The 22,385-nt window shown below is 35.3% G+C and overlaps 1 protein-coding gene across 8 annotated transcripts in view; it reads left to right on the top strand.

Moving 5' to 3' along the window:
- LOC108709985 (glutamate receptor 4) overlaps positions 1-22,385 on the top strand; it is a 187,413-nt gene that overhangs the window by 42,730 nt on the left and 122,298 nt on the right. For all 8 annotated transcript variants that reach the window (XM_041584557.1, XM_041584558.1, XM_041584562.1 and 5 more), the window contains exon 3: positions 19,225-19,464. In XM_041584557.1, the coding sequence (XP_041440491.1) occupies positions 19,225-19,464 (240 nt within the window). The remainder of the gene's footprint in view (positions 1-19,224; positions 19,465-22,385) is intronic.

Consider the following 22,385-nt stretch of genomic DNA (forward strand, 5'->3'; position numbering starts at 1 on the left):
TTTCCTTTGATATGAGAACCTATTCCCTTTGGAACTGTATGGTGGCCATACCATTTTAATGAAGAGCTTGACCTCATCAAATTATAGAAAGCTTCTCTGTGCAGACACATTGGAGGTGACCTCGTAATGTTACTAGGCTCCGCCTCTTTCATTATTCAATGATGATCCCACTTTATCTCACTCAGGTTAAATGAGCTGCCTACAGATTAGATGTTACTAGCAGCAATATAATAGTATTGGTATTCTGTTTATACAATAGGTCAGGTGCTTTGACACTTCAAAATCATTTATCTCTTAATGTTAAAATGTAGTTGTCTTTCTCTTAACACATAAAAGGGGTGCTATTTCATTTAGAATGATCTCAGATTTTCAAAAAAATATTGTGCATTGCAAAACTTTTGCACAGATATAGAGTAGATATATGGAGTAGATATGTTATTGGGCAGATAGTTAGGTGGGCCTTTACCCAAAATTATTTTAAGTCAAAGGTCTGAATTCCCAAGCTTGACACTCTTGAAACCCCCAAAGGTATACGGTTTATTGACTGCAGCTAAGTGCTGATGAGTTTTTTTGATACTATACAGGGATACTAAATGGTTGGGTGTCATGGGTCAAATGAGGAAGCCTGTGATTGTGGGGGTAAATTGATGACTTACCTTTAAAATCCCTAGGCATATATTTTGTTGCTTTTGGTTGTACCCTATGGATTGCCAAAGTCAGACTGGTCTTCTAGATTAGTGGGCCATTGTAGGCAGGGGACTTATGTTCTGGGAATACAAAATAGTTGTTGACCTGAACAAGCAGACGGAGCATGAGAAGTCATGGTACATCTTTTATCTAAAGCAGAGGTCCCCAATCTTTTTATCCCATGAGCTACTTTCAAATATAAAACGAGTTGGGGAGCAACACAGTTATGAAAATGTTCTTGGGGGTGCAAAATAAGGGCTCTGATTGACTATTTGACAAACCCTATGTGGACTGGCAGCCTACAGGAAAGTCTGTTTGACAGTACGCCTTGTTTTTATGCAACCAAAACTTGCTTTCAGGCCAGGAATTAAAAAATAAGCACCTACTTTGAGGTCACAGGGAGCAACATACAAGAGGTTGGTGAGCAACATGTTGCCACTGGTTGGGGATCACTGATCTAATGGAATGAAATGTGATACCACCACTTTCAGAACCACTTATTTGAAAGTGCCACCATTCCGATGGTTTGCACAAAAAGCACTTGTTGACCTTTTCCTTTGCCTTCTAAATTCTTTATAGTTGTATGATCTATGGTTCTCATTCATCAGTAAGGATCCTACAAAAAAAGCTCTGATTTCACTGAATTCCAGATAAAGAACATGTTATAAATAATTGTGTTTGTTTCTTTATTTACGTGTTGCATAAGGGAGCAGGAATAGAATATGACTAATAAACAATAATGGAATGAAGAATGATATTTTTCTTATGATTATATCAGCATTCTCCTTCCAGTACAATCTGCAAGGGGATTATATATGGGTGGCTGTCAAATAGGGACTTCTTAATCATTAAAAATTGATTTTAGAATATATCAAATGCTCTACTGTAAGGAGCACCGTGAATGTACATTGTGCACTAATCAGCTAATGCTCAGCAAGCTAACATTAAACCACAGTTGTTTAACTCTTCAGGAACTGTATAACTGGGATTATACAAGTGAATTAATAGTAGTCTTCATTTCCCAAAATGATTTGAGGATACAGAAAAGAAGAACAAAATATGGGAATGTGGGTAGACTAGGGGATTATGGGATATGGATGGATCTGAAGGACAAAGAAATTGAGGTTGAGTGTGTATACAGTAATTAATAATGGAGCAAGGAAGCGGGATAATGCCAACTCAGTAATTACATGGGTCTGTAACAATAGTATATTGTGTTACATCTTCATTAAAACAATAAAGCTCATGATGTTAATATGAGATTCACAATGTGACAAGGCGCCATTTAGCATATGACATTGTGGCATCATTGTGGTGTCAGTGTAACAAGCATGCTATTATTGGGTTCACACAGGAAGAATATGATATGGTACAGAACAAGGGAAAGAAGTCAAATATATATTCATGCATATAGCAAAAATGAGCACAAAGGTTTCAGATCAAGGGATTTGTATCATAACGGGTGCAGGGCAAACTGTTCTCCACGCTTTGCTTTGTTGACTACAGCAGTTCTCCCAGTGAGCACTCCAAAAACTTTGAATTTATCAGATTATTGAACAAAAGACAACGCAAACAGCTGGAAAATTGTGAGAATCCTGAAGGTAAAAAAACATGTACCAAATGTTAAGGGGCCATCTGCCATTGACTTCTACACGATTTCACCAAGTTTTAGCTGGGGTATTTTCAGATTCTAATTTTTAGCAGCTGCAGACTTTATGTTCTGAAGGTGAACTACTCCTTTAAATATTGTATTCCCACCATGAACCAGCGTCTCCTACTGCTTACTAAACAGTGTGATTAAGAGGGTCCAATTTTAGTAATGTGATACTCTGAGTCAGCACAAACTAGTAACATCAATGGGAAATCAATAAAAAGTATCCCATAGGTATTGTTTCATGAAGTAATTTAATAGCCACACTATCTAAGCAAGAAATCCTTTAAATTACAGAAAGAACCAAAAAGACATTCCTCTAGCTGCCACCTCAACAATTATCCTCCCTTCAAGTTGTTTATTCCCATAAGAGTCTTTCCAAAACAGCCTTATTCCCCCACCCAAAAATACTTCATGAACCAGAAAAGCCTTCTTCTTAATTAAGCATCTGCACAAAAATGCAGTTTCCTGAATAATTTGTATTAACACAAAACTTGTGGAAAGATGAAACTAGAACATCACATTATCCAATTACCCCCTGGCTGCTCACTGAATTAGTGAAGTCCAACTGAACTGCAATTCACTTGAGTTCAGTATGACCTAAAAAACTAATGGCTTAAAAAAAACCAAACAAAAACAACGCAACACCAATATAATTTGATTTAGAAGTACTTGGTCTTTAGATTCGGGTAAAATAAGAGTGAGAGAGTTTCTACATTGCATTGATCCTTGTTGTTTTCTATTCTTCTTGTGAATTTTTTTTGTTTGATGTCATATCTTTAGAAAAAAGAAAAAGCCTGCCACCTAAACCTGGCGATCTTTGCATAAAGTTTTATCTAAATATATATATTTGTATATATATATATGTGTGTAAATTATATGTGTACTGTATACATATATATATATATATAATTTTATATACTGTATGTGTAAATTGGATATATATATATATATGTGTACTTTATATATGATTAGATATATTTAAATATAAACAACATATAGAATATATACATTTAAATAATATATATATATATATATATATATATATATATATATATATATATATATATATACAGTGTATATGTATATATATATATATATATTTATATATATATATATATATATATATATATATATATATATATATATATATATATAAAAATGTCCAGATAGTACCTGCACTCTTGCCTTTACTTTTCTTTGTGGGTGCTTTGGTCAAAATAATGTGTATCCTTCAGAATGGACCAGCACACCAGGTTTTCAAGTGTTCAAATTTTTTTATTGCCATATGGCAATATGGCATATGGCAATAAAGAAAATTTTATTGAATTTTTTGAAAAACGGAGTGCTGGTCCTTTCCACAATTCTATATATCTATTTTTGACCAAGCACCCGGCAAAACGAGATGTGAAGGAGTGCGGGTATCATCTGCAATTTCGTTATTATATATATATAGTATATATATATAATTTATATATATATTTTTGCATACAGCAGGCAATACAGCAGGCAATTTGCTCATTTGATGCTAATTAGCAGTCACTGACCTGACTTTAAAATCAAACAAGAGACTGAGCCCAAATCTCATATCTCCAGCCTTAACATTGTCTTGCACATTCTTTAACTGGAATCATTTTTTTTTCTGTATATGTCTCATACCTGTATAAGGTCTGTGCCAACTTGTTAAATTGCATTACTCTGTAATAAAAATACATGATAATCTTTAAATTCCCTTGTGTTGTGCTTATGTGGCTGTCTACAAAGTAAGAAGTTCTAAGGTAGAACACAGAGCTCATTTACATAGTGAGTATAAAGGGCAAAATTAAATTGTTGGACATATATCTACATTTTTTACCCACAGTGCAGCATTTTTACCAGAATGCCAACATCATTGCATCAAAACAGAAGCATGACACTAGTGATGAACTCAAGTTGCCATGACCATTTAAGAGAGTGGTCATTGTGTCACTTTTGGCCTGCTGATGCACACAGTGTATATTATGGCATAAGAGCCCTAGTCACATGTGACTAGTGAGTTGTGTCTATGGATACGACCCACTAGGGAGAGCCTACTGCCATACCAGATCTGCCTGTTAAACAGGGTTCCATAAAAAACTTGAGAATGCTATTCACTAGATCAGGTTTTATACTAACACTGGTGTTCCTAAGCCTCTATAAGCATGGATATCTGCATTTTTCTTCCAAACTTGTGCTTTGCACTTCTGTTAATAAATGAGCCCTTAGTTCATATTGTATATACGCGTAGTTCAGGTATACGATCTAGTATCTTTAGAAATAAGGCAGTGTCATTTCCCTCAGTGTCATATATAAACAAATAATTTTTCACATGTGACAGATAAGAGATTGTTCTGCTAAGACTCTGTAATTGATGGCAAAACAACTTTATTGGGTATGCCATGGATGGTGTGGTGGTACAACCTAGTGACAGTGTGGAGGTAAACAACATTTACCTGTTGCTCCTAGTCTGGTGTAGACTGCTAATAAAGTAATTCCAGAGTGCTGAAAAACTATGGGTCTTTACATTTTTATGTTTTTTATCATGCTGTAAAACCATACCATTGTCTCCTTCTATGTTACCACATAGCAACTTCCAAATATTAAACCCATTCTGCATTCAAAGAGACATTGTTATTTACGAATAAGCTTTGCCACCATACGATACAGAAAGCAATTTCAGATATCATAATATTTCAAACTCATAGACAGCTTGTCCGATGAGCCAGATGGTGACCGTCCAGCCGTCTCTAATTAGAAAACAGCCCAAAATTAATTTCAGACAATACTTAGCTTGACATCTTGTAGCTTGTAAAGCTATTCATGGTTAGTGGCTGGAATATAACTGTGTTGACACATACCCTTTTTTTTATGTCGAAGAAATCTATGTGCTGACAATATCTACCCAAGATTATTTTTTTTATCTGTTTCCTGGGTTAACTATAACTAAAGGCTTTGGCAAGGTCCAAACCACTTGTGTTCCCTTTTTGTTTTTCAATAATATAAAACAAGTTCAGAATGGGAAAGTGCCCTCATTTCAAGTTCTGTTTTATTACGGATAAACTAATCTGCAGCTGATCTGTATTGAAGAATATTTAGGGGCAAATTTACTTATGGTCGAATATCGAGGGTTAATTAACCCTCGATATTCGACTGCCGAAGTTAAATCCTTCGACTTAGAATATCGAAGGATTTAGCGCTATTAGTTCGATCGAACGATCAAACGAAAAATCGTTAGATCGAACGATTAAATCCTTAGAATCGTTCGATTCGAAGGATTTTAATCCATCGATCGAACGATTTTTGAAGAAAAAAAAAGATAGCTAAGCTTATGGGGACCTTCTCCATAGGCTAACATTGACCGGTAGCTTTTAGGTGGCAAACTAGGGGGTCGAAGTTTTTTTTAAAGAGACAGTACTTCGACTATCGAATAGTCGAATGATTTTTAGTTTGAATCGTTTGATTCGAAGTCGAAGTCGAAGGTCGAAATAGCCAATTCGATGGTCGAAGTAGCCAAAAAAAACATTTTTTTTTTATCCTCTATTCCTTCACTCGAGCTAAGTAAATGGGCCCCTTAAAGTAGAAATGTTTCTTTTTTATAAGAAGGGCCATGTAAGTTATGCTGATTTATCAAGGGTCGAATTTCAAATTTGAAAAACTTCAAAATTCGAATTCAAAAAGACCAACCAAAATTAATTTATTGGCCAAATAGGTCCATTTTCGATCGAATAGGTGCGTTTTTGATCGAATTCGAATTGTACGAACCAAAGTTTTAGCGCATTCTATCTTCGAATTCGATTAGAAGATTTTCCCAAAAAAAACGTAAATTTTTCAAAGTCCACCAATTGACTCCAAATAGGTTGTAGGAGGTCCGCGACAGCTATTCGGCAGGTTCTAGATGGCGAAATGGTTAAAGTCGGATTTTTAAAGAGACAGTACATGATAAATTTTGAAATTTTTATTTTTTTCTAATTCAAATCGAATTTGGATTATTCCCTAGTCAAAGTACACAAAAATTATCTTAAATTTAGAATTTTTTAAATTTGAATTTTCACTTCGATTCAGACAAGACACTTTGGAGGCTTAGTTATCGACTTTCTCATTTGAATGGTTTTAGAGTTTAAAGGTTTTAGAGTTTACGACTAAACTCACAAACTCTAAATATTATGGAAAATACTGTATTTAAAGATCCGTAAAAAAAAAAGTACAAACGTATGAAGCTCTGAACGATGTGCTTAAAAATATGAATACTTCTAAAACTTCAAGTTTTTTGGACAATTCCTAGTGGGAAAACAGAATTCTGTAAAAGTGGTCCAATCAGATCAAAGCAGCCCTCAATCACCTCAACCATTTTTAGTTGGTGTAGTTTGGCATTAGAAATTTTCATGGAGCTTTTAATAAATATAGGAAAACCACAAATTTTTTAAGATTCATGGAAAAAATCTGAATTCAATTGTTAGTTGAAACCTCTAAAAGTCTAATCTGATTTAAAATAGTCCACTAAGATCAGTGCAGTTCTCATTGACTTCTACAGCATAAGACCTCAACAACTTTTACCTGTCAAATTTTTGTATTAAAGGTTTTCGTGGTTTTTACACACTTAAATCCCTAAATGGATTACTCAAATTAGTGAAAGGGACATACTTTTATAAAACAGTCAAGGAAGAATTTTTCAATATAAACTAGGGTTAAAGTTGACAAACTGATAAATGTTGGTAACAGAACTGTTATATAGAGGAGTAACCTGCATTCAGTGATAGGCAGACTGCCAGGTCTAGAAGACGGCTGAAGCTTCAATAATCTGTCTTTGATAGGTATGTAATTAAGGCATTTAAAAAATAATCAGGGAGAAATTACGGATCTTGCAATACCAAATGGTTCAAAATGTCTCTTCTGTAATCTAGATCAGACCACTACAATAAAGAGAAATGATTGCTGAGTATCCACAGTGCACAGCTTGTTCTCTAATATACACTTAATAGTAATGGTGTTGGCATAAAACATAAAATCCCTCTAAGTCGTCTCATCAATTATGCAAAATCACCATAAGCAATTATAAAAGTGTTAAATACGCATTAATCTTTAACAATAAGATTGCATAAAAAGGAAAATGTGTATGCTTACAGAGTTTATATAAAGCAAATAATTATATATTAATAAACCAGTAAAAGTAAAAGATTAAATTGCCCTGTATTTATTTACTTCTTAGGAAAGCTTATTTTATTGAAAAATATTAGTTTTCTGTTATGAAGAAACAGTGTCGGACTGGGACACCAGGGGCCCACCCAAAAATCTTAGACTAGGGGCCCACCAAAAGACCTTAAATTAGGGGCCCACTCTCCTCACGCAACCTCTATTCTTCTAGTCTCTTTTCTTTACATACTATAATCTCCTTTTCAATCTATAGGTAATGGCCATGAAAATGTTTTGAAGCAGGAGGGCCTGCTGACACCTGGGCCCACCGGGAATTTTCCTGGTATCCCTGTGGGCCAGTCCGACACTATGTAGAATTTTTTTCATCATGAATATGTATGTATGAAGCTCAGTTAAACAATGTAGATAGAACTTTAGTCAAGTTAAGATGGCTGGAAAATATTAGTGAATGTACTGTGGCTCTACAAAATTATCAAATCACCTAACTGACACATTGCAGTTTTTAATTACAATATTTCTCTCAGTATGACTCAACAATGTTGTTTTTGAGTAAGGAGCAAATAGGACATAGATTCAAATAATGTAAAATAAATGGGGGCTACCAATTTCCATTTCATTACATATTGAGGAGATTTTTGCTGATCCCTTCCATGCTTTCCCATGTAGTGACAAAAATAAGATGTCATCTAAAATCTTGGTTTGAGAGCTCACAAAAACTCCTTGATGTTTTCAAATTGATATAGGTTTTCAGTATTTGCAAAGGATTTTTAAATCATTTGCCTGGGGGTTGTGTTATGTTTCCATCATTTAATTCTTTAATTTTATTGTAGCATAATTGTCATACTTAATTGATTTTTTTGGTTTAAGCTTTAAAGACTCATTGATTTAATAATAATATTTTTTTAAAGACTTTACAAGCTTCCATTATTGTCAGTGATATTATTTGAAAACAACTTCCTATGGGTTATATTTTCTATCATTTAATACTTTTATTTTATTGTAAAATAATTTATATTTTTTTAAAGTGCGTTTTTCTGTTTTCTTGACTTTTTTTTTAAGCTTTAGACTCATTGATTTTAAGATGTAAAGACTCATTGATTTTATAATGTTAATGATAATTTTATAAAGACTTTCCAAGTTGCCAACTTTCTCATTATTGTCAATAATATTATGAAAAAATATATACCAGGGGTTATGTTATGTTTTCCATAATTTTGTTTTGTTTTCCATTGTTTAATTGTATTTCATTGTATTTCATTATAAAATGTTTCTGTCATTTAATACCTTTGAACCTTCTTTTTTTATTGTTCTTTTTTTAAAGTACATTTCTAACTGATTTTTTCAAGCATTAAAGACTGATTTATATTAAGCTTAAAAAATCCAGTTTCATTATCTTAACAATCATTTTTTATTTGAAATAATCCCCAGGGGTTATGCTATGTTTTCTATCATGTATTATGCTTATTTTGTTGTATAATTATTTTAATTCCTTAAACTGTTTTTTTAATTTTAAAACATGCTAATTTAGAGTATTGTTAGGACAGTGAATAGGGTCATGGCAACCAAGGCAGTTGGGAGCACACATACACTACTAATTTTATTTTTTATTCAGTGAACCATATCTGTGATGATTCCAGGTTTTTGGATCACCACTATCAAAATGTCTAAGGTGTTTTACATGTAATGGGGATCAGTGATCATTCATTGTCACAAGACAGTGCTTGGTTGCAGCATGCTATTATTCTATTATGGTCATGAAGTGTGCAGCTAAAATTAAGTGTACACCCTAAAAACAGTAGCTATAATGAAATTTATAGATCTGTGTATTGAGTCTAAACAACCAAACTGAAGAATTTGACATCATTTTATGAGCTAAAATATGACAATTGTTCCAAAGGAGATGCTAAATTGGAAGAATTACTTGCACATGAGTTAGCTAGTACTGTGTATGTCCTCTGCTATGGAAAAGGCTTACACTAGAAAATGCAGAAAAAGCCCCAGAATAATAAACGTATGAATAATCTATGATGTTTCCTGCTGTTGGTGATTCTGGTCGAACAGAGCTCTCGCCATTTGAATCTTATTATCCCAATTTTTTTACATATTTACCTTTATCTTCTCTTCCTTTCTAAATTGTAAAGTTATTTTCCAGCTGTACCTTTATAAAAGATTGCATGGCTGCTTCTTTATCTATCTATTGTAAACTAAATTTGCAGCATTTTCCTTCCTTCCTTCATTCCTTTTATCTTTATTTTTCCACTGTAAATACAGTAGATGCCAGGGTGATATTTATTCATTCTCAGTATGGCTTTAGTCGCAGATTAAACTATTTTAATTATTAACATGTAGATGATTCATACAGTATTCTCTTTAATTGAAGTGTGCTTTCCTAATTTGGTTCCACTCTAATTGAAGTTGACTTTGGCATTTTTATCTCAGCTGGTGTTTGCATTTCGTTTCCCTCAAAGTGTCAGTTAGGAACAGACTGGGAAAGATAACATTTATTTCTGTTTTCATTATATGCCATTTATTTTGTATTTGTGGTTCCATAAACAAATTATGCTTTCATCTGGGTATTTTCATTATTCAATCAACAATGTATTATGAAGGAAAATATAATAAAAGTAAATTACTAGAATAAAGTAGTAACATTAGTGATCCCTGCTATATTGCCTTTCTAATTAAAGGGATATTGGCACTTCCCTTTATAAAAAAAAATCAACAGATATTTAATTTGTAACTCACTGTATCATTACAGTGTAATGGGGTGATTGTGCTAGAGCAATCATGAATAAAGAGGGAAAAACAGATAAATAAGACTCCCTGTGCAGAATAACTGATATCAACATATTTTACAAAATCTAGTGAATATGAACAGTAATTATATTGATTTAATTGATAGTATTGTTATAACATTTTCCATTTTCTATCTATTAATTTTTCATATTTGTGCTCTTCTTGCTTTTCAGTGCTTGAAAGTTTTCTATTATTTATATTATGGGGTTGTTTGCTCCTATATTGCAAAACTCTCAGTTGCTGTCATTCTGCTAATTAACACCATCGCACAGATTTATCAAAGGTCGGATGTTTTTTTTTTTTTTAAATTAGAATGAACTGAAATGACCTCAAAATTTGAATAGTATTTTATTTAAGAAAAAAACTTGAATAAATATTACGACCCGAAAACTTGAATCAGTTTTTCCTCTGAAAAACACTCAAATGTCAGGAAGGCTATTAACATCTTCAAATGGGTGACTAGACTTCTCCCATTGACTTCTACGTGAACTCAGCAGGTTTTAAGTGGCGAATATTCCAATTTGAATTGTTCTGATGGTCCAGGTATGATGAATCTCAAATTATAATTTGAATTAGAGTTTGGATTATTCCCAATTTGAATTTGTGAGTTTTGACCAAAAATCCAACCTGAAAATTTGAATTCAAATTTCCAATTCGAACCTTAATAAATCTGCCCCTATAGGTTCACTATGCAGTTGTGATATAAAAACTGGGTTGCAGGTAGAGGAGATGTTACAGTTTGATTACACATTCCTAGTATTTGGCATTCTGTCATTTACATTAACTATTTTAAAACGGTTTTTACTGTTTATATATGGATATGCACTTTATATATTTTAATCACAGTCTAAATGTTATGTTCTTTAACTTTCAGGATCCTTTTCAGAGTCAACCGGTATCTGTATGACATTTTGCAACGTTATATATTTATATTGACACTAACACAGTGCATCTTATTTCTGTGCCTAATTGATACTTAGTTAGGTGCCAGGTGGAAGTGGGTGTGTTTTTACTCCACTGTGTGGCTTTATATGTTGTATGCTTTTCACTTGTGTTCACACTTGAGAAAGGACACATGCTGTCCGAAACATGTTGTGTGGCTAATAAATAGCACATTAGCAGGAATCCTGTAGTTGCGTCCTTCTTTCCACACCTCTGGATAAACTATATCGTTGTTTGCGGTGCTAAGACGGAGCACCTGTGGAATATTGTAAGGACTTTGATTTACTTCACATTGTGTATATATCTTTACTTTGCTATATTGCTGTCCGTCTAGTATACACTAGTGAACAAGCTACCTGAGAATGTCGGTGGAACCCACCCCAAGCATGAGTGACCACACATCCACCTTTGCGTATGAAGACTCTGATGTGGAACGCATCTTGAAACGAGTAGAAGCTTTCCAATGCGAGGTGATTAATTCACCTCCGGGAGATGATACTGCCAAACAGCTGTTGAACCTGCAAAAGAAAGAAATCAGCTTGACTATGCATGTGAGTACACTTGCTCAGTATATCAAACATAAACGTATTCCCAGAGGCCTAAGATTGGATATTAAGCCAAATCTAGGAGTAGAGGATGCCACTTTTGTTCAACAGTGGTACGCTATTTGCAATAAATGCAGCCATGATTTGATGCTATTATCTGTTGATCGCTTATCCACACAAGTGGAAACTGTCAGAACTGATGTTCAGTCACTCCGATCTAAAATCATTGCAGATAGGGGCGATCAAGAAGCTGCAAAAATCTTCTCACTCCATTCTGAACCACTTAACAGATTGAGGAATAACATTGCATCCAAAAAAGCTTATAAATTTGATAGAGACGCTAACGATTATCTGCAGAATCGTGTATATACGTGGCGTGAGGATTGCGCACAACAGAGGGTTGACCAGATGCAGCCCAGGAGGGAACGAGATCATATGGGATATCAGGCGCCGGGGGGAGGATATTCGTGGCGGTCCAGGGGAAATTTCCGGACCGGATCGTATGCACCTCAGCAACATCGCCGGCAGAATCATCGCCAGTTTCAGGATACTTCTTATGCCGATACACAGGCCTCTAGCAGCAGCGATGACTACAACTCTCCTCCAAGCAGCCAGCCTTTTTTAGAGGTGGATACAAGGGAGCAGCACTATCCTCCCAAGCGGCAATACAAGAATCCACGTGCACCGATACCAAGGGAACGCTACCCACAACGAACTCAACCCAAAGCGAGGTATTGGACTTGTGCATAAACATATCCTCCTATCCTTTATCTCCCATTGAAATTGCACTATTGAACAAAGGTCTTGGCTATGTTCCATATTATGAGAACAATGTGTATGACTGGGAGATTGATTTTCTAAAATTTATTAGAAGACTTAAGCTTAAAATGTATTTTGCAGACTATCCTATTACAGATTGTAATAACGCTTCTAATCCTCCATCACTTAAAAAACCTAGTACTTTTAACCCCACAATTGATAATCCTGCTATTGTAACCTTTGAAAACGTTATTCGGAAAGAGGTTCAAAAAATATGGGATATAAGGGGTGCCCGCTCTTATGAGCCTAACCTTACTAGAAAGGAAAAAGAGGCACTACATTCCCTTACTAATAATCCCTTAATTATAATTAGACCTGCCGATAAAGGGGGAGCAATCGTGGTAATGAATAAAATTCAATATTTGGAGGAAGCGTATAAACAACTATCTGTACTAGAACATTATGAAGCAATTTCTATAGACCCTGTCTTGTCCATTAAACATGAGGTAGATCATTTGGTTACTGAAGCATGGGAACAGGGCGTAATTAATAAATCCACTAAAGATTTTCTCATTACTGACCATCCGCGTACACCAATTCTACATTTACTTCCCAAGATTCACAAATCCCTAGTAGATCCACCAGGACGCCCGATCATTTCTGGGATTGGTTCTGTATTAGAACCGCTATCAAAGTTGGTTGATGAATATTTGCAACCCATAGTATGTTGTATACCAACTTGTTTACGTGATACCACTGATCTACTTAGACAATTGAATAATTTAATCTTGCCCAATCAAGATTTACACCTCTGTAGCATAGACATACAGAGCCTATACACCTCTATTCCCCAGAATGAAGGATTACAGTGTGTAGAGGCTTCCCTGTTAGAAACTAACATAGAACATCATTTAATGTTCTTTCTGCTGGACTGCCTTGCATTGGTGTTACAAAAAAACTATTTTAGATTTGAGGATAAATACTATTGGCCACGCCAAGGCACGTCTATGGGTGCGTCCGTAGCTCCTTCCCTTGCCAATATTTTCGTACACCATCTGGAACAAAAAATTTTTCTAAAGGGTCCCTATAATAAATACATCTTTAAGTATTGGCGCTATGTGGACGACATTCTTATTTTATGGCAGGGCTCTGAAGAGGATTTTAATAACATGCTATCTTCAGTTAACCTATGCCACCCTACCATAAAGTTTACGGGAGAATGGTCCAGCACTTCATTAAATTTCTTGGATGTTCAATTTAGGATTAGCGACAATGTCATTACCTCTGAAATGTATTCAAAACCTACAGATCGCAATACCCTTTTGCTCCACACGAGCTACCATAATCCACGTATTTTGAATGCTATACCAAAGAGTCAGTATCTACGTGCACGCCGCATAGCAACTACTAACACTGAGTATAAGAAGGCGGCTGATTCTCTTACACATAAATTTGTTAAACGTGGTTATCAGGTTTCTAAATTGCGTTCAATACAGAATGACATTGATAAAATGGATCGACAGGCATTGTTGAAACAGTCTAATAATAAACGACAAAAGTCTGATCGAATCCCTTTTGTGTCCAAATATGGCAGACAGAGTAAACAAATTGAAAATCTTGTCCAAAAATATTGGCCCATTATAAAACAGGACCCTAAGTACGGTGCCCTCTTTAAGTCCAGTCCCATATTCAGCTATACAAGAGGTCGTAACTTCAGAGATATTCTCTGTCCCTCTGATATTGCCCCACAAAAAAAGGACAAATTATTTTGGGGTCCTCCGAAAAGAGGAACATTTGCTTGTTTGAATTGCATTTGTTGCTCCGCTATTATTAGAGGGGATACAGTCAACCACCCTACTAAAGGGACGCCTATTCGTCTTCATAATTTCTCTACTTGTGAAACAAAAAATGTAGTTTATATGCTGAAATGCCCCTGTGGAATGGCATACATTGGACAAACTTGCCGAGCGGTTAAAGAACGCATTAAGGAACACAGGGGCAATATTAGAAATTTTAAAGCAGGTACTCAATCTGATACACCTGTATCAAGGCATTTTGCCTCGCTGGGACATAACCGTATGCAATTAAAATGGCTAGTTTTGGAAAACATTACATTGCCAAAAAGCGGTGGCAATTTACAGAAATTATTGCTTCAACAAGAGGCTAAATGGATTAAAAGAATGAATACTTTGCTACCTATGGGTCTAAATGACCATTGGAGCTTAACACCGTTCCTATAATCCATTTTAATACAATTTTCTCTTTTCAGATTTTGAAAACTTACGTTTTCCACACAAGGGTAAGAGCTATTGCCTTGTATTTAAAGTTGGGCAGGGACAGCATATATATTGTTATTATGTAAGGCTGCATGCGTCTGAGGGTAAGTAGGCCCTGTGTGGGCAGTTCTTACTCCTTATATCAAGTTTCTATTGGTTTTAATCATTTTAAAACGGTTTTTACTGTTTATATATGGATATGCACTTTATATATTTTAATCACAGTCTAAATGTTATGTTCTTTAACTTTCAGGATCCTTTTCAGAGTCAACCGGTATCTGTATGACATTTTGCAACGTTATATATTTATATTGACACTAACACAGTGCATCTTATTTCTGTGCCTAATTGATACTTAGTTAGGTGCCAGGTGGAAGTGGGTGTGTTTTTACTCCACTGTGTGGCTTTATATGTTGTATGCTTTTCACTTGTGTTCACACTTGAGAAAGGACACATGCTGTCCGAAACATGTTGTGTGGCTAATAAATAGCACATTAGCAGGAATCCTGTAGTTGCGTCCTTCTTTCCACACCTCTGGATAAACTATATCGTTGTTTGCGGTGCTAAGACGGAGCACCTGTGGAATATTGTAAGGACTTTGATTTACTTCACATTGTGTATATATCTTTACTTTGCTATATGCATAACCTCTAGAATTGTGCTTATTACAAACGATACTAGAGGTGGTGAACTCTGGCCTACAAGATGGAATGTATCAATTTGAGGCTGCATTCATTCCTCCAGTTATGCTGGAAAATGTCTATTAATTGTATACCCAACCATTAACAAAAGAATTGTGTTCTTCAGGCTACTTTTCATGTGAACAGACAAGCAGTGTTATCTTACTACCACAAGCTGCATATTAACACATTACTGAGTGTCTAACAGTAAAGGTGTACAGTACAAAATAATTACAAAGTTTATGTGAACTTGACATTTAGCAATGATGGCTCTCAGTGTTCCACCTTGTCAATCCACTCATAGTAGTGTTTCTAATGTAATGTTCAAAATGGAGACAAAAAGGAACACCAAGAGCCCCAATAGTGTAATATGTTTTTACAGGGAGTAATGGTAGAGTAAACAAATTAATACTCACAAACCAGGGTTACCGATAGGCAACCACTGTATAGGCAGGTGGGGAGATTATCCTGACCCCCACTCAGGAATAAAACGTCGCTCTCTGTAGAAGAAGAAAAAGGGGATGATACCCCTCCACTCGGGGTGGACTCGATATAGTAGTAAGACAAAAGAGAGGCGCCAAAAGGATAAAAATAGTTAAAAGCACTTAAAAACCCAATGGGTAATTCAGAGGAGGTAGTAATGAACTTACCTCCTCCAAGCAGACACCAACGAAAGTGGTAATTTTCAATAATAGTTTATTCACAAAACAGTATTGCAACGCGTTTCGCAGGCATTTCCTGCTTCATCAGGCAATGTGGAACGGGAGCAAAAACAACAGTGTCTTTGTATAAACACGCCAGGCGCCTCTGTTGGTGTCTGCTTGGAGGAGGTAAGTTCATTACTACCTCCTCTGAATTACCCATTGGGTTTTTAAGTGCTTTTAACTATTTTTATCCTTTTGGCGCCTCTGTTTTGTCTTACTACTGTAATGTTCAAAATGGTTGACTTGCTTGTTTCCACTTTCCACTATCAAAAAGAGGTATTAGCTCAGTTTCATACACATTTAAATAGATTATTTTGAAATACATCTTAAGATCAAAATCATTGAATTCTAGATTGAATCAAAGTTAAATATGTTAGTCAATAAGGATCAAATAGCTCAATCAATTGTTAACCTTTTTTCATAAAAAAACAAATTACAGCAATTTCTTTCTGCTGAGCAATCTTCTGTCTACAAAAGATGGTCCTTGTATTTATCATTGATGGTCTTAAATTGTCTGTATTGTTATGGGCTGGCACATATTCACAGGCACTTGGTTTAATAATCAATGTATAGTAGGCATCATTTGTACTGATGAATTATACAATGATTTCTCACAAACTATGGGAAAATTGGGATCTCCACATAATACACTTATGCCCAGATCATTTCATGAGCAGTGTTTAAAGAAATAAGTTTAGAGGTATAAATGCAATATTAATTTCCTTTTATTTGTTTCCTACTTCCTATATTAGGTTTAAAAGGGCCTAAGCATCAAAACAACGTTTCTGTTTGGGAAAAGATAAGAATATAAATAAAAATATAGGGAAATGTATTTAGGGATAAATCCATGATTAAAACCTCATTCAAATATATATATTTATTATTTTTTTGTAGCAATAGATAAATATGTATTCTCATTTTACATTGGCTCTTTCTTCAGAAAGATTGCAGCATCTGACTGCCGCTGCGCTCATGAATGCGATCTCTATGCAGTATTATATGACATGAATTAATAAATGAAACGGCTGCATAAAATAATAATAGTACTTTACCTTTTCTTATCTTCACACTCTACAGAATTGTTCAGCAGTAATAAGTAATTAAGATAAGGACCACTGCTCAGAGCGGGAGAATCACACAACTGGAAGTAGAATAAAATATCTTCCCTAATGAAACCATGAAAAAGTGAAATTGTTGAAATTGACCCTAGTGTCAGTGTGTATAAATGTGATAAGAAAGCTAGATTGTAAGCTCCACTACAGCAGAGACTGATGGTAATGGTGAATTTTCTCTGTTAAGTGCTGCACAAATGTATCCGCACTACATAATAAAGGACAGAAATATTAAAAGACATAATGGCAAATAGTAAACTGAGAGAAATATTACATTAATGGTAGTGTTTTTGGAGAGGAAAAACAATATAGACTTTGATCCAAAAGAGGGTGAGATCAATGTAAAAATATTAGTTTCAAGGGGAACAGAACAAAAATAATAAGGGATATTCATCAACAAATTTTGCTTGTATTTGAAAACAATGCATAATAATTAAAATTTCAAAAAAGTATATCCTTTTCCCCTGTAATAAGAAAAGAGTACCCTGTACTTGATCCAAATTAATATATAATAAATCCTTATTGGAACCAAAATAATTCTGTTGGAAGGTACAGAATTACTCCTTATCTGGGGAAACAAGAGGCCCGAGCTAGTTTGATTGTGAAATTAAATAATTAGGAGGGTGTAAGTATATTGTTTGGTTTTGGTCAGATTTCACTTTTTCAATACTATATTCTCTGACATATAGACACAATTGTTTTGTATCATTCCAGCCTACTGCAGCTGACTTTACAACTTAATTTGTGTTCTTTGCTCCAGGGCTGGTGAAAACAATCATTTCATAAGAATTTTTTTTTAGCAAAGAATTTATTGACATTTTCCATTTTATGGAAAATATATACAGTATCAAGGTCAACCAAATGGTACCGAAATAATAGACATTCATTGGCATTGTACAATTTTTACATCATTTCCATTATTTTGTTTTTCTTTGATACCAACTGAATGCTTTACATATGAATATATAGATATAATTTCCTTCTAAAAACACATACGAGTAGAAATGCTGTATATTATATACTAAACTAACTGCAACAGCCTGAAATTTCCCAGTCTCTATAACAGGAAATGATCCAGGCCTTTACATTTTTGCGCAAGAGGTCACCATCATGAATTTCGTTAGGTGTGTCAGTGACACATACATAATACGTAGCATCACTAGCCTACTTCTTTGTTTAGCTTTTGATCTCCTTTTAAAGTTAAAGGGATACTGTCATGGGAAAAAAAATTTTTTCAAAATGAATCAGTTAATAGTGCTGCTTCAGCAGAATGCTGCACTGAAATCCATTTCTCAAAAGAGCAAACAGATTGTTTTATATTCAATTTTGAAATCTGACATGGGGCTAGACATATTGTCAATTTCCCAGCTGCCCCAAGTCATGTGACTTGTGCTCTGATAAACTGCAATCACTCTTTACTGCTGTACTGCAAGTTGGAGTGATATCACCTCCCTCCCTTTCCCCCCAGCAGCCAAACAAAAGAACAATGGGAAGGTAACCAGATAGCAGCTCCCTAACACACGATAACAGCTGCCTGGTAGATCTGATTTACTCAATAGTAAATACCCATGTCCCACTGATACACATTCAGTTACATTGTGAAGGAAAAACAGCAGCCTGCCAGAAAGCATTTCTCTCCTAAAGTGCAGGCACAAGTCACATGACCAGGGGCAGCTGGGAAATTGACAAAATGTCTAGCCCCATGGCAGATTTCAAAATTGAATATAAAAAAATCTGTTTGCTCTTTTGAGAAATGGATTTCAGTGCAGAATTCTGCTGGGGTAGCACTATTAACTGATGCGTTTTGAAAAAAACATGTTTTCTGATGACAGGATCCCTTTAAAAATGACAGCTTATCATATAGGATCACAACTATTTATAACTAATTTTGTTTTCTTTGCAGTTTGCTCCCAGTATTCAAGAGGAGTTTTTGCCATTTTTGGACTATATGACAAGAGATCAGTACACACCCTGACCTCATTCTGCAGCGCCTTGCACATCTCCCTCATCACACCAAGTTTCCCCACCGAGGGTGAAAGCCAGTTTGTACTGCAGCTCAGACCATCATTACGAGGTGCCCTAATGAGTTTGCTTGATCACTATGGGTGGAATCATTATGTCTTTCTGTATGATACAGACAGGGGTAAGTTATGATGTGATTTATTTTTATTTGCAATTTGTTTTATAGTACATTTTGTAGCTCCAATGTCAACATTTTTGGAGTTTACCTTTTTAAAGATTGTATTTCACCTTTTAAATACAAGTTCACTTCTGTTATTTATAAAATAAAAATAAAAAACAGCTGAAATATGAAGCTTACACTTTTAAACCATGAGATAGGGCAGGAGAGGGGCGGGAGATTTCTCAAGAGCTATAGAGGAAGCTTACTCTACAGTTAATCCACTGACCCCAGAAGTTTATAATTTATTCACAAGATGTAGACCCCGCTGCCTACACCAAGATAACGTGATTAGAAAAAATAGATTACTCAAATATTAATAACTACATAAATGGAATTATATTTATGAGAGAGTTGGATAAAATTAATTATATTATATAATAAAGTTTTCACAATTGTTTATGTGACTTTTCTAATTTGACTGTATATATTGGAAGAAGATAGGTATGTAGGTGCTGCTCAAACTTTACAAACCCTATATTGTTCATTTGAATTAGGCAGGAACAACACAAAGTGACTTTATACAAAAACACATCTGGTTCATGCAATAATTACTGGTCATGTTTTACTAACACTGACTACAAAGTGGATGTGATGAGGGAATGTTTTTATTGGGGATAAAAATGTCATCATGGGTACTTTAACATCTTAAGTCTATTTCTAGGAGAAGCCAAATGCTATCTTGAATGTTAGCCTTAAAAAAAAAAAGTACTGGAGTCAGAAGATCCAGTTTTAACATGAAACTAGGTAAATTACCAAACATATCACATTTTCATTGTGTGAAAACCTCTCATTATGTCAATAACTCTTATCTTGAGTTGAGTCTGTGCCTTGTGCAGTGACCAGTTGTGAGGAACATAACACATACAAAAGTGAATGACTCTTGTTCTCAACAAATACCCAGACCTGTAACAAATAACAGACCTGTCAACCTTTCCAGATTTTTTAAGAGTCACCTGTATGTATACTGTAGATGGGGTAAGAGTAGGGAATGTGGTCAGAGTTTAATGGAGCATGGCCAGATTATAACAGGGCATTTCATATTGATATACATTAAAAAAAATGAAAGCCAATAACTTTAGTCACCAGCTCTGGTATCTCTATGTTCATGCATTTTAATTCTATGAAACCTGTATACGCCTTCAAGTGATAAATTGGAATATGCAAACTGACTTCTGAATCTGCTAAAAATACATATGAATTGCAGTGATCCGGGAGAGATGAAGCTATATCCTCCTCAATCTTATGTCAGTGACATCATATCCTGTATGTGGAAAAGTTATTCAAATGATAAAAGACGCTGGCATCTTTTCATATTTTAAAGCGGGATTGTCTTTAAAAGTTGTAACTATTAAAAAATGTGGTTTTAACCTTTTTTTTTCAATCATTTGAGGGGCATGCCACATTTGTTTTAGGGTGGGCTCATGTCGAGGGCATTAGAGGATCTCTTTTGTCTTTATTTTGCTTCCTTGAATATTTTTAATAATAAGTGGCCACTTCAAGCATTTGCACCAACATCTCTAGTAAAGACATAAATATGACCTATATATACCCACCATATTCAAATTGACGTAAGGGCAAATGTACTAACGAAGTTTTGCTAGGCAGAAACTAACGTTAGCGAAAGTTCACTATGAAATGATTGTGCTGACTAATTAACGCTAGCGAAACTTCACCAGCATTCGGTTGCTGACACACAACTTAACATTTTAGTGCTTTTAGTGCTTTAGTGCATTTTATTAGCATAGCTTTAGTGAATTTGCACCTGGTGAAGTGGTGTGAAGTGTGGCGAAGCCTTTGCAGGTGAAAATTCACTCTTTATTGAATTTGCCTTTTTTAATTTTATGATTGAAGGTATGGATTATACGTAGATATTAAATCAGTGTCTATAGGTTGAAGTATAATACATGGAAAAAACGTGCTGATGTAAATTAACAGTGGCTGATTACCATAAGGGCAACCCAAGTCTTGCTTTTCAAGGGGCCCAGTCGCATTGATTGGAGGGCAGAAGTGGAACAGGAGTAGAGCTGGAAAAGAGTTGGACAGGACTGATTAGACTGGGGAAGGGGCAGGCCACCCATGTGAATTTAACAGTGACATGTTTGTAGGAGGGTAAAGGTTTTGCCAACCTTTAGGTCCTTTGGTCCCCTTGGCATAACCTAGCTAGCTTGGGTCCTCAGTTATTGAAGGGAAAAGTGTGTGAAAGTATTTGGCTGGCAGTTCAGTGACTGGCCAGTAGATGCCTATTTTATAAAAGGGAAAGTCCCATGTTCTCAGTCTCTTTGGGCTGCACACGTGCTGGAGAAAGTACAGTGGTGCTCCATAGGGCCTGAAACAAAGGAAGGTTCCAGAATAGGTGAAGTAAGTGCATGAGCAGTTCTGTTATAGTCACTCTAGGAGTGAAAGACAGGATCAGGAGTTATTTAGTGAGCAGCCAGAGGCTCAGACGAGGAGACTAGGAGGGTTAGTACACTGCGGTGACAAGGCCGCCAGCTTAGGGACTCAAGTGGTTAGGCTCAGGGATATAGATATCCTTGGAGCGTGGGATCCCTATAGCTGCATATTATTTAAAGTTACAGTGTTTTGCAAATAAACCTTTCAATCTTTCCTGTCTGTGTTATTGTGGATCAGAAAAGTTCTCAGGGAGGCGTATTACAGTTCAGTCTGTCCTGACCCTGGGTGGAGGCACGCCATTTTATAGTGTAACTGCTCTCCCATATAGCGGAGGCAAAGGACTCCTGTAGAAACACAAGGAAGGAAATCAGTGTCAGCTTTCTTGCAGAAGAGGGCTATATGTTTTAAATTAACTCCAAAAATATTGGGAGCCAGATACAAAATATACTCCTTACTGATTTTAAAAAATATTCCTCTGTGATCTGAGATGT

Source organism: Xenopus laevis, chromosome 2S (genome assembly GCF_017654675.1).
Source record: "Xenopus laevis strain J_2021 chromosome 2S, Xenopus_laevis_v10.1, whole genome shotgun sequence".
Lineage (NCBI taxonomy): Eukaryota > Metazoa > Chordata > Amphibia > Anura > Pipidae > Xenopus > Xenopus laevis.